This window comes from Hippichthys cyanospilos, chromosome 6 (assembly GCF_059441005.1).
Source record: "Hippichthys cyanospilos isolate Australia breed blue-spotted pipefish chromosome 6, RoL_Hcya_1.0, whole genome shotgun sequence".
Classification (NCBI taxonomy): Eukaryota; Metazoa; Chordata; class Actinopteri; order Syngnathiformes; family Syngnathidae; genus Hippichthys; species Hippichthys cyanospilos.
In genome coordinates, this window is record NC_142374.1 from 4,725,019 (window position 1) to 4,739,572 (window position 14,554).

General features: G+C 39.8%; 1 protein-coding gene across 3 annotated transcripts; it reads left to right on the forward strand.

Moving 5' to 3' along the window:
- Nucleotides 1-309: 309 nt before the first annotated feature.
- Nucleotides 310-8,737, forward strand: LOC148421924 (uncharacterized). 3 transcript variants are annotated; one of them, XM_088417755.1, is made up of 3 exons: nt 310-454; nt 7,223-7,440; nt 8,277-8,737. In XM_088417755.1, the coding sequence occupies exons 1-3, from the start codon at nt 443-445 to the stop codon at nt 8,383-8,385; spliced, it is 339 nt and encodes a 112-aa protein (XP_088273881.1). In that variant the 5' UTR covers nt 310-442; the 3' UTR covers nt 8,386-8,737. The 3 variants fall into 3 exon arrangements, with proteins under 3 accessions (XP_088273881.1, XP_088273880.1, XP_088273882.1); XM_088417754.1 differs by lacking the exon at nt 310-454 and adding an exon at nt 5,383-5,464; XM_088417756.1 differs by lacking the exon at nt 310-454 and adding an exon at nt 5,383-5,464 and having other exon boundaries at nt 7,223-7,411.
- The last annotated feature ends 5,817 nt before the right edge of the window (nt 8,738-14,554 follow it).

Below are 14,554 nucleotides of genomic sequence, written 5' to 3' on the forward strand. Positions count from 1 at the left end.
CTACGCTGAGGGAGGACAGTTGAGAGGCGGGCTCTGGGAGGCGTTCAATAGTCCAGAAAAATGGAAAATCAGTAGTTCGTACGCAGGGAAATGTGTGTTTTGTCAACTCAAATCCCCTGAAAGATTCGAGGAATCGGTAGATATGGTCTATTAAGCTTTTTTGGTTTATTTTAATGCTGCTTTAATCGAGCTGTAATCGGAATAAATGTATCTTTACGGAAACAGATTTTTGATGTACACGATTCCCTGAATGCAGCATGACACCTAACCGCACCTGTTGCTCAGGAGGCAACCAGTGAGCCAGCCACACAGCAGCTTGTCGGGTTTGACGAGAAGCGCACACTTGGAGATTTATGGCGTCAGTATTGTGCTGTGCTTTAGAAGTAGGCTCATGCCGTCAGATATTCACTGTACGTGACTGAAGTGCGGAACTGTCTTCGGGATGATAACGGAGGTGATTTGTTTTTTATATTACCAATGTGCTGTGGATAGTTATTTATTATTATTATTATTATTATTATTATTATTATTATTATTATTATTATTATTATTATTATTATTATTATTATCATTATTATTATTACTGCTGACATTTGGATGCATTTCAGCAGTTATCAGTGGTAATCTCTTTTTTTTTAAACATTTTTTGTCGATAATGACTGCTTTTTACCGAATCTCTAAGTTTGCATGGAGGGAAAAAAATCTTTCCGTCGCAATAAATATTTCATTTAATTTCACTTTTTTTCCATATTCTTCTTCCGCATCAACTTGCGTAAACAAACGCAGTGTCCGATGTTCAGAGGCTTGTAGGTCACATATTAAGGAGACACTAAGGTGACAGGAACGTCACAAAAAAACGTCCCCTGGCAATTCATTACAAGGGCTCACTGAGAGGCTAGAATTTATTGTGCACGTCAGCTTCATCAGTACTCATCAAATGGATCCTCACTTCCTGTCTGCGGGAATTAGTCGTTCTACTTGTACCCCGTAGAAGACCTTTAAATAGTTTATAACTTCACAGGGCCTTTTCCTGCAAACGTCACAGTTGGTACATTGAATATATTGTCGAACAGCGCCTCGCGGCGGTTTGTGATGAATGTTTTGCATGCGCAGTACAGTCGTTTAGGGGTACACAAACAACAACAAAAAAAGCTATGAAATCAGCGTGATCATTCAGTTTATTTAAATTTTCAGGGGGGAAGAAGAGATCGTAGAAATGTCACAAAACTTTTCATATCAAAAGGCAGCTTTCTAGCTTGAAGAAGGACTAAAAGAAATAAGAGAAAATGTGCTATCAGTTAAAATTGATTTCAATGTGTCTTTCTTCAAGCCAGAAAGTTTCCATTAAAAACTACTAAGTTTTGTATCATGTCTACGATCTCACTGAAAGAAATCAAGGAAAAACTGTAATCGACAACCATTTTTTTTCCTGAAAAAATTTAATGTCTGACTACCATTTTTTCCCTGATTTCATCAAGTATTTCTTTAAGCCAGATAGGAGCCATTTGACATTACTTTAATATTGTGTTATGTCTGCGATCTGCTTTGTTTTCCTTTTTACAAATTTAAATTGCTAACTCCATAATTTTCCCATACTGGAATGGGCACTGTAGCCTTACCTTGGGATCTAGTAGGTCAGTTGGTCGAAAACCTCAAAGGCCTCTTCTGTTCCACCAACACACCTTCCAGTGGGTAAGCAGAGTCTTGGGACTCTAAGTTGGACTCTGGGGTTGAGGTCATGGTGCTAATTAAAAAGCTCCTCTGTGTCAGTTCCCTTGTGGTGGATTAGAGCCACCGAAAGACTGCAGGGAACTGCGTAAACCTCCATCATAGCCTTACAGATTGTAACAATCCACCACCATAGCAACCACTCAATACATTAGTTGGCCAGGCTAATTTATTTATTTCATGCTGGTACACCTTTAGGTCTACCATAACCAAAGTTAAGGTGTTTTAATTGATTGCCATTTCAAAAATTAATTAGCTTGTCTATGAATTATAGGAGTACATATGCCTGAATTTATACTATATACAATTTGCCAGTTGAAAGGTACTGTAATTGATGGCCAGCGTACCTTTGCATTAACTCTCCCTAATATTTTTCGACTGACACTTTACATTAGATCTATGGAAGTATAGAGAAATCTAAAATAATTATTTACAGCTTTCCCTTGCTCAAATCCCACAGAAGGGTTTGAAATAGTGTTAATACAGAAAGCTAAGTGACAATAGTTGGCCTCCATCTTGATTTCTCTCCTGACCACTAGATAGAGCTCTACATCTTTTTCACTGGCGCAAAGCAGAGTCTCTGAAGTAGGGGTGTCTAAACTGTTTTGTTTGAGTGTCGCATGCAGAAAAATGGAAGGAAGCCAGGGGCACTTTTTTAATGTGTCAAACCACTACAGAACGGCTTTCTATTAAAAGGAATATGTGTAATTTTTTGCATGCGCCCCGTGGGAGCTTTAGGGGCATTACGGTAAATGCAGCAATTAACAAACCTCCTCCTGTTGTCCGTATCTATAATAAACATGTCGACCTCCAAGGAGTGCCACCCCCCTGCGTAATATAATTCAATGATGAGGTGTGACTGGACCTGTGAGCGCAGCAACGAGCAGGAATGCTCAGATAGAAGAATGTAATTTAAAAAACCAAAACAAAAATAAACGTGGTGGTATTTTTATTGAACATCGAACATTTTAAATGGCTAAAATTGCCAAAAAGTTGACTTTTCACAATAGATGCCCTTGAAACTTTGTTTAGCATTCAAACAATTTTACTGGTTGTCAGGAATCCAAAGATTTGATTTAGAGCAACATTGTTACAAGCATGTAAGGCAACTTTTACCCCAGATTTAATACACAGGGCAACTCAGTGTGCGTTACACATCCAAAGGACAACATCTAAAAACAAAAGTGTCAGAAAAAATGTAAAAGTAGTGATCAAACATTTGCAACATTCATCATAACTGCTTGCTGCAAGAATGGATGCACTGTTTGCAATGAAACAATGTTTGCTAGGGGATGGTTGTCGTGAGAAGGATGGCGGTGGAGAAGGACAGCCCTGACTAGCCTGCTCAAGCTTAACCACTGACAGATATCACTTCACTAGTTATCTTCAAAATATATTGCAGAATGTCTTGACACACGGAATGCTTTGCCACACATGCACTAATCACACACACAAGGACAAAGACTAGTGAAGTGGTACGTGTCGTCTTTTATCTTTCTAGAGCGGGAAACCTTTATGTAATTAGAGACTTCTGAATCAAATAAAAAGAGAGGGTTCGGAGATGCTGCTTCAGAGCGCAGTAGAATTGAGCTGAAAAAGAATGCCTTTTCTCCTTTGCGTATAGTTTCTCACAACGTTAACAAGTGAACCTGACAAATAGCAAACAGAACACTGCACCGAGAACACAAAATTAGTTTATTCACACGACTGTGGGGGAATCGATTATACAATGACAACAATTTACCATATCTGCCACCAAAACATTTAAAGATATTGAAAAAAGCTTTTTCATGAAGCTCATGTACAGTATTTATCGCTGTCATTTTACTATATTTCTCATCTTTGTCGGCTTCAAGCTGGACGAAATTGTAATCGTCTGTCCATCAGTGTATTTTTGCTCAACCTTCCACCACCACTAGAGGGCAACATTTGACTTTTTTCTGGTCATTCCTCAGACGCTGGACTACTTCTGTCTGCACTAACACTAATTCTGTTTTCATAATGGCCCTCCATCAGTAACTGGAGGTACAATTTGGCCCATGACTCAACTGGGTTTGACACACCTGCCCTAGACAGAAATACACCATCATGTGTATTATCCCACATTTGAGAAATGCAGGGGACAAGAATGCAATTAACAATCATGTCCACTGAATGGCATTTTCATGCTTTACATGACACTCAAGTCCCGTAATTGGTTGTCAGTTCTCATTTATAACCACCTGCCCTGCAACTATTAAAGACAGTTTCATTAACATTTGTCTAAATTTCATGTCACATACACTTTAAGTAAAACAAAGTATTCCTGAGGTTGAATTTACTAAAAAAAATAAAACCTCTTTAATTCAGGAATTAAAGAATTTCTCTTAAAAAAACATCTATCTTGCATTTTCTGGCTTAGAGCCAGAGAAAGAATGCAAAATTGTTCAGCATTCCCAGAATGCTCTGATCAGCAAGTCAGCTGTGTTATAACAGTGAATGACGAGTAGTGAATTGAACCAACTCAGCTTATACACTCAACTGAACATATATCTCCAAAATGTCTGTAAAGTCTGCAATGTGACGATTGTCACCCTGACTGCAAATGTTGTTGTTGCTTTTGTTGTTTTAATTCCTACTTTATTATTTGCTCAATTATGGATCGTAGTCTGCTTGGGGACGTTAACAGATGGACAGTCTGTCAGTGCTGACAAAGTGCCCACCTCTGGATGTATCAGTTGCTACAGTATGTGGTTGCTATGGTCATTTATTTTCTTCAGTTGATCACATGGTTGATGTCTGGCTTTACGTTTTAAGTTTTCAGTGGCACATTGTTAGAATGTCACGCTCTCATGCTGTTGAAGTGGTCTTCCTAGTTTTCTTCAAAGTCTTTTTTTCCAGGGTGTGATTGGCTGACAACCAGTTCAGGGTGTACCCCGCCCGCTGCTGCAAGACGGCCAGGAATCGAACCCGGAACCGCCGAACAATGAGGCAGATGTGCTAACCAATCTCCCACCATGCCGCCCGATTTATAGGCCACTAGCACACTCATAAAATCTATTCTACTGCTGACTGGGAGCCAGTGTTATGAGGACTGGAGTAATGTGTTCCATTTTATTGTATTTTTTGGTCATTCAGGGTTTAGTAAAATAAAATGCACACATAATCAGAATTATTTTGTTTTTATATTAATACATGTGGATTGTTGCGCAACGACTCCAAAAGATCCCATGGTTTAAGCAGCTCAGTGCGTTTGATCAATGATCTGTTGATTGATGCGGTGATTGATGTGAAACGACGGACAACGTGTGATGTTTGTTTCCCTCAGTACCCCCTTTTGAGATGTCCAGCTTTTCTCTTTCTCTCACTTCTGTCCTCCCTCCCTGTCTGTCACCTGAAAAACATGCATTTTCATCTTTTCCTTTCCGCTTTGCTATCTGTTGTCCTTATTTTGTCAAATTCCTTAAATTACACCTGCTTCTAAAAATACACCTCACCACAAAAGATCTCTCCATCACAGAGTTCGTGTCTGTACCTGTAACCTGAAACAACCTGAAGTGTGAGTGCGTGGGCGCGCGTGAGTCCGCCGCATATGATGCCACTGTGATGATGTTGGGGGTAGGCGGGTTTTGGTTTTGAAGGGTGATTGGTTGAGCTTCTCTCCTGGTGGTGTGTCTTTATAAGACGGCGGCCATCCCATCCCATAGAATTTGATTTACGCAAGCCTTAACTCATCGTCATGGCTACTGTCGTCCATGTAAGTATGCGTCCATATCACAACTGATGTGAAATGTTTTTATATTAGTTGATTGTTACTGAGGATGCTCCTTTTTGCGCTTGTGCTTTTCTTGGGCTTGTTAAAAAATAAAAACAAATCATTTTATCTTTTGACGTTAAATGTACCTTGGACTGTGTTCTCACCCAACATTGCCATGTGTGTAATTATCCTGTATGAATGCTTGAGCAATTATTAGTGCGCAACCTGGTAAATTGTCTGTCCTGGTAAAGAGTGAACTTTTAAGTTTCTGTTGGAGCGTGCGATTAAGTATATGTAGTTCTATTCACACCTTCATACAAAACGGAGGTCCATTTTACACCCTCTAATATTGATATACTTTTAAAGATAGAAATGTGTCTTTGGGATTGAACAACTTCCATAACTTGCTTTTGAAGTGGTTAATGTTAGTGGTTAGCATTATACAGTGCTTTTAAGTGGGGCAGTACACAGTGGTATGGGTTTGGCTTAGACACCAGCACTTCTCAATTTGCCTTTTGCATACCAGGGGTTCACATGAGCTCAAAGTGCTCTCTTGTTACATTTCTCTCTTACCCTTCAGGAGTTTGGGTATCCCAATAAAATTAAAAAAAAAGGGTAAGGGTAATCATGCCGTCATTGTAGGATATGGCACAAGTCTCCAGTGTTGGCGGCTAGCTGCTAAGCTGAGCGCTGACATCTGTGTGGCATTGTGGATGATAACATGAGGTGCAATTACATTGGACATTTGAAACTCAAGTAAAATTGATTTAATATTACCTATTTTTGATTAAGAATCAACTAATAACTTAATCACAGGTGGGCACTTTGTCAGCACTGACAGACTTTTGTCAGTACGTCACCGACGGACGCCTGTTTTGCCGATGGACAAACGAATGACGAGAAAGATCAAAGAATAGCAAATTGAGAGAGTCGGAAGTGCTATTTTCATCTGTCATTGTAATATTCAGGATTGACATTACATCAGATGTCCATCAGCTCGCCACGCCCCTTTTTGTTTACTGAAATATAAATCAACTGTCTTACATATTTAACTGCCTAATTGCTGCATCATTATAGTACTAACTGCAATCAGTCTAGAGTCAAAGTGACAATAGTCAGTTCTGCAACACCAAGCAGTGAAAAAACATATTCAGTCACGTGGATAAACTGGCTTAGTTCGATTTACGACTTGTCATCCACAGCTTTGACACAATGGACTTTACTGGAGATTTATTTGTAGTTGCGCCCTTCCTTAGTCATAAACCAAAATGCATACTGTACACAATCTCACTGACCAAAAGATAAAAGTAATGTTTAGAATTAAGTGATTTTTTTTGTGTTGTTTTGCTTTTTAAATATGTTTTATATCAAGAAATTGCTTGCTGATAAGAGCATTCTGGGATGCATTTCCACTGCAAGAAAGTCAATCTTTCAAGTAACCAATGGGTGACAGAACATGCTTTTTCTGATTGGCTCTATGCCAGGAAATGCAAGATAGAAGTTTTTTAATTCTCCAATAAAGACGTTAAGTAAAAGACAGTAAGTATTTTATATATCTATTTTAAAAGTGTTTATATTTCTTATAGCAAATGGTATAATAAGACAGACAACAGATTAGCTGTGGTCTGCTTTCGCTCTCAATTTAGTACACATGCTTTATTTACCAGGAACACAGACTTTTTCATGTGACACAAGACAATGTGACAATTTTGAGGAAAACATGCTCTTAAACACATTGCCTTTTCTTCCTTCTGACAGTGTGCATCTTGCTATGCGCACAGCAGTGTTCAGCCCCTGCAGATGTTTGGCAAGGGAAACGCTCGGGGCAACTATCTGTCACTCTTCACTTACCGAGGTCCTCGCTATGCCCCACAACCCCGTTTGCCTCGCCACCCTCCAAACATGACGCTGCGACAGATCTATCACATGCTGAAGCTGATGAAACAGGTCAGGAAACGAGAGGCTGCCATTGCCAGGTTAGGAACACTATAAGTCCGTCAAATCATCTTTTGAAATGAAAAAAAAAAGTGTAGTGGTTGTACCTGAACGAGGGGTTAACATAATGTATTCATGGTGTGAGCAGCACAACTGCTGCATATCATGCAAATTGTATCATACCGTGCCTTTAAAGAAACATTGTTCCACTAACTTTCATTTGAAAGTGACAACGCATGTGGTGAGGAATGGAAAGCCTTCCCACAGCAACTTTAGGAATACGTTTGTAAATTGGCATCATTATTGCAGTTGTTACAAAAGTCACTTCAATGATCTAATCCATTCAAAAGTTGAAGAATGAGGCTACAAAGACACACTCAGTTGTGCTGCCCATCCAGCAAATGCATGTTCTTACAAATGGGGTCTGATAAAAAAGGAAATTAAGTGATATGCGGTACTTGTATGTCCAGTTCATACTGATATTCTTTGAGGAGTCATTTGTGTGTGCCTCTCTCAGACACGGGTACCATTTTTCCTTGTATGCTTTTAAATGAACTTTTAGAACAATGAACCAAAATGTCTGTCTGGGTTGATGGCACACATTACTAACTGCATCTTGACCTTTCTCTATACGTGATAAACAGCCTAGTTGTGTTGGTTTTGACTGCCCCAAACTGGACTGGGATCACTCCCACAGTCACTTTATTGTGTGTGTGTGCGAGTAAGTGCGTGTGCGTGTGTGTGTGTTTCTTTGTCACCGAGGCCAAGGGAGTGTGCAGTAAATAATTCAATAGTATCATGTCACCACAACAAACATTCAATCACATTTACTCCTCTCATTTCTTAGCCTCTGTGTCCGGTTTCTCTTCCTTTACAGGAAACAGGTGTGTGCAGCCCCGACAACAGCTTCCTGCAGCACCAAGTCGGAGAGGAAATGTATACCGAGCTGTATCAAACACAAACGCACTGTAAAACGTCCTTGCTGATTCACGAGCCTTAGTTGACTTGCTTTGGCTGTCAGAAGAAAGTTTTGTTTTTTTTTAATACTTCTTTGTAACATCCCCAAAAGACTTTTAAAAATCGTTCACACACTGACAGCATGGTAAACTATTCAACACCCTACAGTACCAGGCATGCCAGTAATGAGCCCACATCGGTAATGACTCTGTTTTGTTCACAAACCATCATCAAATCAGATGTTCGAAACATCAATGGATATACTAATTTGTGGGGTAAATTTATAAGCTAATGAGGTGGCAATCGTTTGCTACTGTTTGCATGCAGTGTTATGATTGCTCTTAAAATTGTGTAAATAAAGAACTTTGATTGACATTTCAACTGCACAGTGTTTCCTGTTTTCTTCTGTTATGTATAAAAATCGCACGATGAAGTAATTAATCGGCAACTAATGTATTATCAAATTAATTGATCATTTTGATGATCAATTCATTTTTGGAGACCTTTTTAATACATAATTATCTAGATGCTGTCTAAATGCTGCTGATGTTTTCTAGACAATTTCAGCCTCTCAACAGAAAACATCCAATTTTTGTAGTTCCCTCATAAACGCAGACTGAACATTTAAAATAAAACATCTGCTTTGACTTTGGAAAACAATGACCGACATTTTGGACTTTTCCAACACGTTACGGACCAAACCAGAAGCTGACTTATTTTTAATTTGGGTCAAAATGATAAAATAACATGTTTTTGAATAAAGGTATGGAAATTAGAATGTTTTTGGATTGAATAAATGCAAACATCAACAGATGAATCTATGATGAAAATAATCCTTAGCTGCAGCTCTACATCAAACTGTTGAATAATTTCATTAGATTTGACATAGAGCGGTACCTTGAATTACAAGTGTAATTGTTCCATGTGACAACCGCGCAATTGAATTTGTTAAGTCATTAATCCGCTGCAAAAAACCTTCTAAAAACAAAACCATTTTTGTTACAAGTTTTCTTGAAGGTAAAAAAGCATTGCTTTGTAAAATAATGTTTTATTTGATATTATAAAATATCTGAAGCTCTTTTGTTCTCCAAATTTTGTTAAACACAACATATGAAGGCCAGAAGCGGAATTAAACCCATGACTTCCAGATGTGAGACGGACGTGCTAACCTGTCTGCCATCGCGCCGCCACAGCCACTCACTCAACCATAATCTAAGATTGACTCTTCTGCTGTTTCCTTAGATTGTCTTGCTATGTTGAGCTCTCTTAGCATACCTTTTCGGACCAACTTTGGAGTTTTGTGCGAGCCATCCCCAGTTGCTCACCTGCCTCTCCCCCCAATTTCAATAAACCAATTGTTTGGTGCTCTTGGCTGCCTCTGCGTGCTTGTGGGTCCAGCCTCTGATTGTGATATTTAATAGTCCTCATCTCATCTGACTGCCTGGCCCAACTATCAGGGAGCGGCTGGTCTCCAATTGCATAAGACAACTATTGTATATCATCCGCAAGGGGAGATCATACAACTTTACCCTTGAACGTCATGCATGGATCACCAATTGTCTTTTTACTTACACAACGTCACACTCCTCCTGCGCTTTGCACACCCTAATTTTTAATGCAAATGAGAAATAATGACAGGGGCAGGACTTGGCTTTTTCCGTCCCGCCATAGTGCACAATAGAGCAAACGCCTCATTGTGCCCAATTCTACCATGTGCAAAGTTAAGGAAAATACCAAAAAAAAGCTCCCAAAACCTCACCAAGAGCTGATTAGTTACGGGATTGTAATTGACCACCACCATAGCATGTACAAAACACCTACTGGGAAAACTTCAGGTTAACATTAATTGGCCATGGATGGAGTTCAAATCTACTAAATCCAGGAGCAGCCCACAATTAAATGTCAGCTTCATCTGTTTGACATTTGTAAGAATCTATTTCCAAAAAAGTAGAAAAGGCACTTGATTCTTTCACCAGCTCATGAGGAGAATGGAGGACTACACAAGTACACATCTGCTGTGTTCTAAAGAAGCCTATCCTAGTTACACGAGGGTTCTGACCCTAAAAGGGCAAAAAGCAGAGCTGGGGATAAAAAAAAAAAAAAAACCACACAGCCGAAACCCACTGTATTTGTGCATGTATGTGTTGGCATGTGAATGGGAATTATGTACATGTGTGACAAAACCTAGCAAGACATTCTGCAAGACATTTGTAAATCACAAGTGACGCCTGTTTGCAGTTCGTCCTGAGCAGGTCAGTTTAAGCCGGCCTTCCCACGGCACGGGAAAGCATTTCTTCATTGCAAGCAGTTATCGATTGTAGCAAATGTATAATCACTATATTTATAACTATTCCTAACAACTTTACCACATGCGCTTTGAGGACTGTGACAACACAGACAGTGGGCGTGCTTAACCCTTTTACGGAAGTACGTGGCAATGTTGAAATGGCTGTCACAGCAGACCCAGAATATTTTCAGTCTGTTAAATTTAAGACTCAAGACTTTTTATTGTTATATGTATCGTATTATTATACCGCACAATGAAATTCGTATTCCGTTCACTCCCCGAGTAGCAGGCTACATGTTCGAGCAATAAATAAATAGATAAGTAATAAAACATAAACAATAATGCAATCAACAATAAAACAACAACAAGGAAGGAAGTAAACCGAAGAGAAAATTGTAGTCCCCTCTATAATTTACTCCTTGGTTTACTTTCGGGCGAGGGTTCTCGTGATGGCATTTTTTGCAGTGCCAGCAACAACTTTCTCACTTGCTCCAAGTGAGCGGCTCAATTGCTTGTTTGTTAGGTGCGGGTCGGATGAATGCGATCTGTCTGTTCAGACTAAAGTCACGACAAAAAACTGGATAAGTATCGGATTGGTACCACATATCCGTGGCCTGCATTTGAAAAATATCGGAACTGTGTTGTTGACACGTCCGTTAAAGATGAGATCAGGTCAGATGATGCAAAATACGGTGGGAACTTCGGAGCAGAACTGGATTCACATTTCAGGCTGCAGTGTGAACCCAGCCTTCGACAATGCCCTGCATTGGAGAATGCAGGTTGATTGGACCGGAGACACATCTTTCCGTCTGAGATTGCGCTAGGTGAGACCTGGTCTTTTGGTCAACCTTAGAGTATTTTGGTTTCATGGTGGAGCTACTGTGCCCAGAAAAGATGCACTTGACGCAGAAACAATTGAAAGACTCTAACTTAAAAGTCAACGCTAAACAATGGAATGGAATGCCAGATGTTGCCTTCTGGAGGTGTCATGCACCTTTCAACAAAACACAGATGAAGAAGGGTGCCCACCTGAAGACCCCTGTGAAGTTTTTCCTCCTTAAGTCCCTAACTCTTCACCAAGTGCTGATTAGTTGAGTGATTGTAATAACTATTCTAATATCTAGCTAAAAACTAGCTCAACACAACAAACGCCCCATTCTGCCCAGTTCTATTGTGCGCAAAAAGCTAGGAAAATACCCAAAGATAGAAAACTCCAACCATGCACACAATTACACTGCACTTTGGGCTAGACTTGCACGCTGCACAAAAAAGTCCCCAGAGTATTTTGGAGCGCTCATGTGATTATGATTAGAGCTCTTTCTTGGAGGACTGACCTGTAGAGTGGTGGTGAAGCAAGCTCTTGATGTGTGTGGTGTTATGTTGAGATTGATTAAGCACGTGACACACAATCAACCAAAACTGTTTAATCTTTCGATTATCTTTCCATTTTGTGGGGCCAGTGACAGATTTAATCAGGTCAATTAAGAGTTAAAAATCCTTTTGTATGCACTCTGCCCTAAGTGTCTGTCGAAGGACATGGCATTTGCCCAAGGGTTGGAGTAAATCATTGGCTGTTTGCTAGTCAGCCACAGAGCACAAATGCAAAAACAGACATTCACACTAATACGCAGTTTAGTCTCCAATGTATCTGGCGTGCATGTTGAGCGAAAGCCCAAGTCCTCAGAGATAATCCATGCAAGCAAATCCCACAGAGAAAGGCTCTGGGCTAAGAGGCAAACCCTTTGTGACTGTGAGGCAGACATGCTTACCACATGCTTCACTTCACTGTGCCACTGTGTGGAAACATGGTTTTCTTCCATGTAAGTTTAGATTGTTGCCAAATGTATATTATAGACTGGAAAATATTTGCTATGACAATAAAATTATTTTGACTGTGTAGTGCATGTACTTTACATAAAAAGAATGTAAGCCTTTATAAACTAGGAGTGTCCATTTTTTTTTGCTAGGGGGGCCAGGTGTCTGGCAAGGTGAAAAATGTGTGGGGGCCTGACCATTCATCTACACTATGTGTTGCTTTAATATTTCATGGCGTTTTTGTCCAAGTCACCTCGTCACCTCGTCACCTCCTTTGGAAGTTTTGTCTGGTAGTATGTAACGTGTAATGTGTCACAATCTTAAGATTTGCCACAATGTCGTCATCATGTCACGATATAAAAAGTAACATGCCAGCATCAAAAAACAATACTATCCGCCACAAAATTTCAAGTGATTTCCATAGAGGTTGAAACATCTTCCCAATACTCTTCTTTTTGTCCTTACTGTACTGCTTCAGCCGTGCGTTCTCACTTGTATGTGAGATTCACTCGAAAATAGCTACCAGAGGTACTGTAGTCAACAGTCAAGAGCTTGGACTGGTGAGCCAACCAGTCAATCAACTCACAGGAACTCCTACAAGACATGTGATTGACCAATGAGGGCAGAAGTTGTAATATGATCTTGCCCAGGAGTTGTAATCCACCCCAGTCCCAATTGGTCAATGCCGTGCTGGGAGCCAATCAAGTGTCTTGTATGAGTGTTTGTGAGCTGATTGACTGATTGCCTTGCCGGTCTTGTCCAAGCTGTTGACTGTTGACTAAACATTCACAGTGCTTTTCTTTGTAATATAGCTTTATTTTAATGAAAAAAAAACAACAACAAAAAAAAAACAATGCAAAGCACTGAGGGCGCAAAAGATGAAGTGCAAAATAGCTATATTATTTTTTCGTTTGTTTGTTTATTTGTTTTGAGGACTGTTGACCTGGGAGGTCACCCACTCAGCTGACTCAGCAGTCCAAAATCCTTCTGAATATTCTGATTTGAGCAATGTAGGGGTTGTCAATTTTAGGACAATCAAGGGCAGCCTGGCCTCTTGGCAGCCCAAGAGCCCAGAGATTGGCTGTGCGCAGCCTGTCCTGGATTGTCTGGGCAGAAAACTGTATCCCATATTGTCCTACAACCCTTGATGGCACTGTGTAGAAGACAGTGTGAGAGTCCTAAATGCTGAAATAGAGTTCTAAACTAGCGTCTCAACAGTAGATTAAGCTTTTTAACTTGACGGTTAAAATGCAGTAGATTTTACATGACCATAACACATGTATTCAGTAGTACTGCAAATTCCACAAATGTATTTTATCTTAAAAAACAATTCGACCAACATCTGAGTGGCAAGGAAATATTTGCTGGGAGCATCATTACAATAATTATGAATATAAACACACTTTTTAAACCCTTAATATGTTTTCTTTACAAATGAGTGAATTGTTTGATTCCTTTAAAAAAAAAAAAAATCCCAAGGGTTACAATGACAAAATACTGTGGAAACCGCACACCTGTACTTTTAGGCACAGAAAAAAAATACCCTATGTGCAAATGTGTGTGTGCGCGAACATGTGTGTGTGTGTTTTGTGTACATTTGGAAGTCAAGCTCGCTTTTGAATGTTTCATGGCTGGCAGCTCAAGAGTAACACAGTGTGGTTGCACACAACAACGTGTGTTCATTTTGAGGTGTGTATGTGACCGTCGGTGAACGTGAGCAAGCCGTCACGTTGAAGGAAAGGAAGGCAAAAGCTCTGGTTCCCTTTCAAGCGAAGTTGATACTTTGCTCCTACGTTCGCTCACTGACCACACAACTAATGATTAATGATCCGTACAAAACAAACCTGCTCAACATTAGAATAACCCATGGTAGACCAGGCCCCAATACATCACGCCGGAAGAACCATAGAACCATACTCCATCAAGTAAAACGTTTCAGAGTAACATTACAGTAGCCCCCATGGCTAATGTATGGTAATATAGTAAGTTTCTGGAAACTTTTCCAATAAAATAGGAATTTAGTGTATTCTAGACACCTTGTACAGTTCCTATGGAAATAATCAATGGAAGGTAACTGTGAACATGAGAGCATTGTA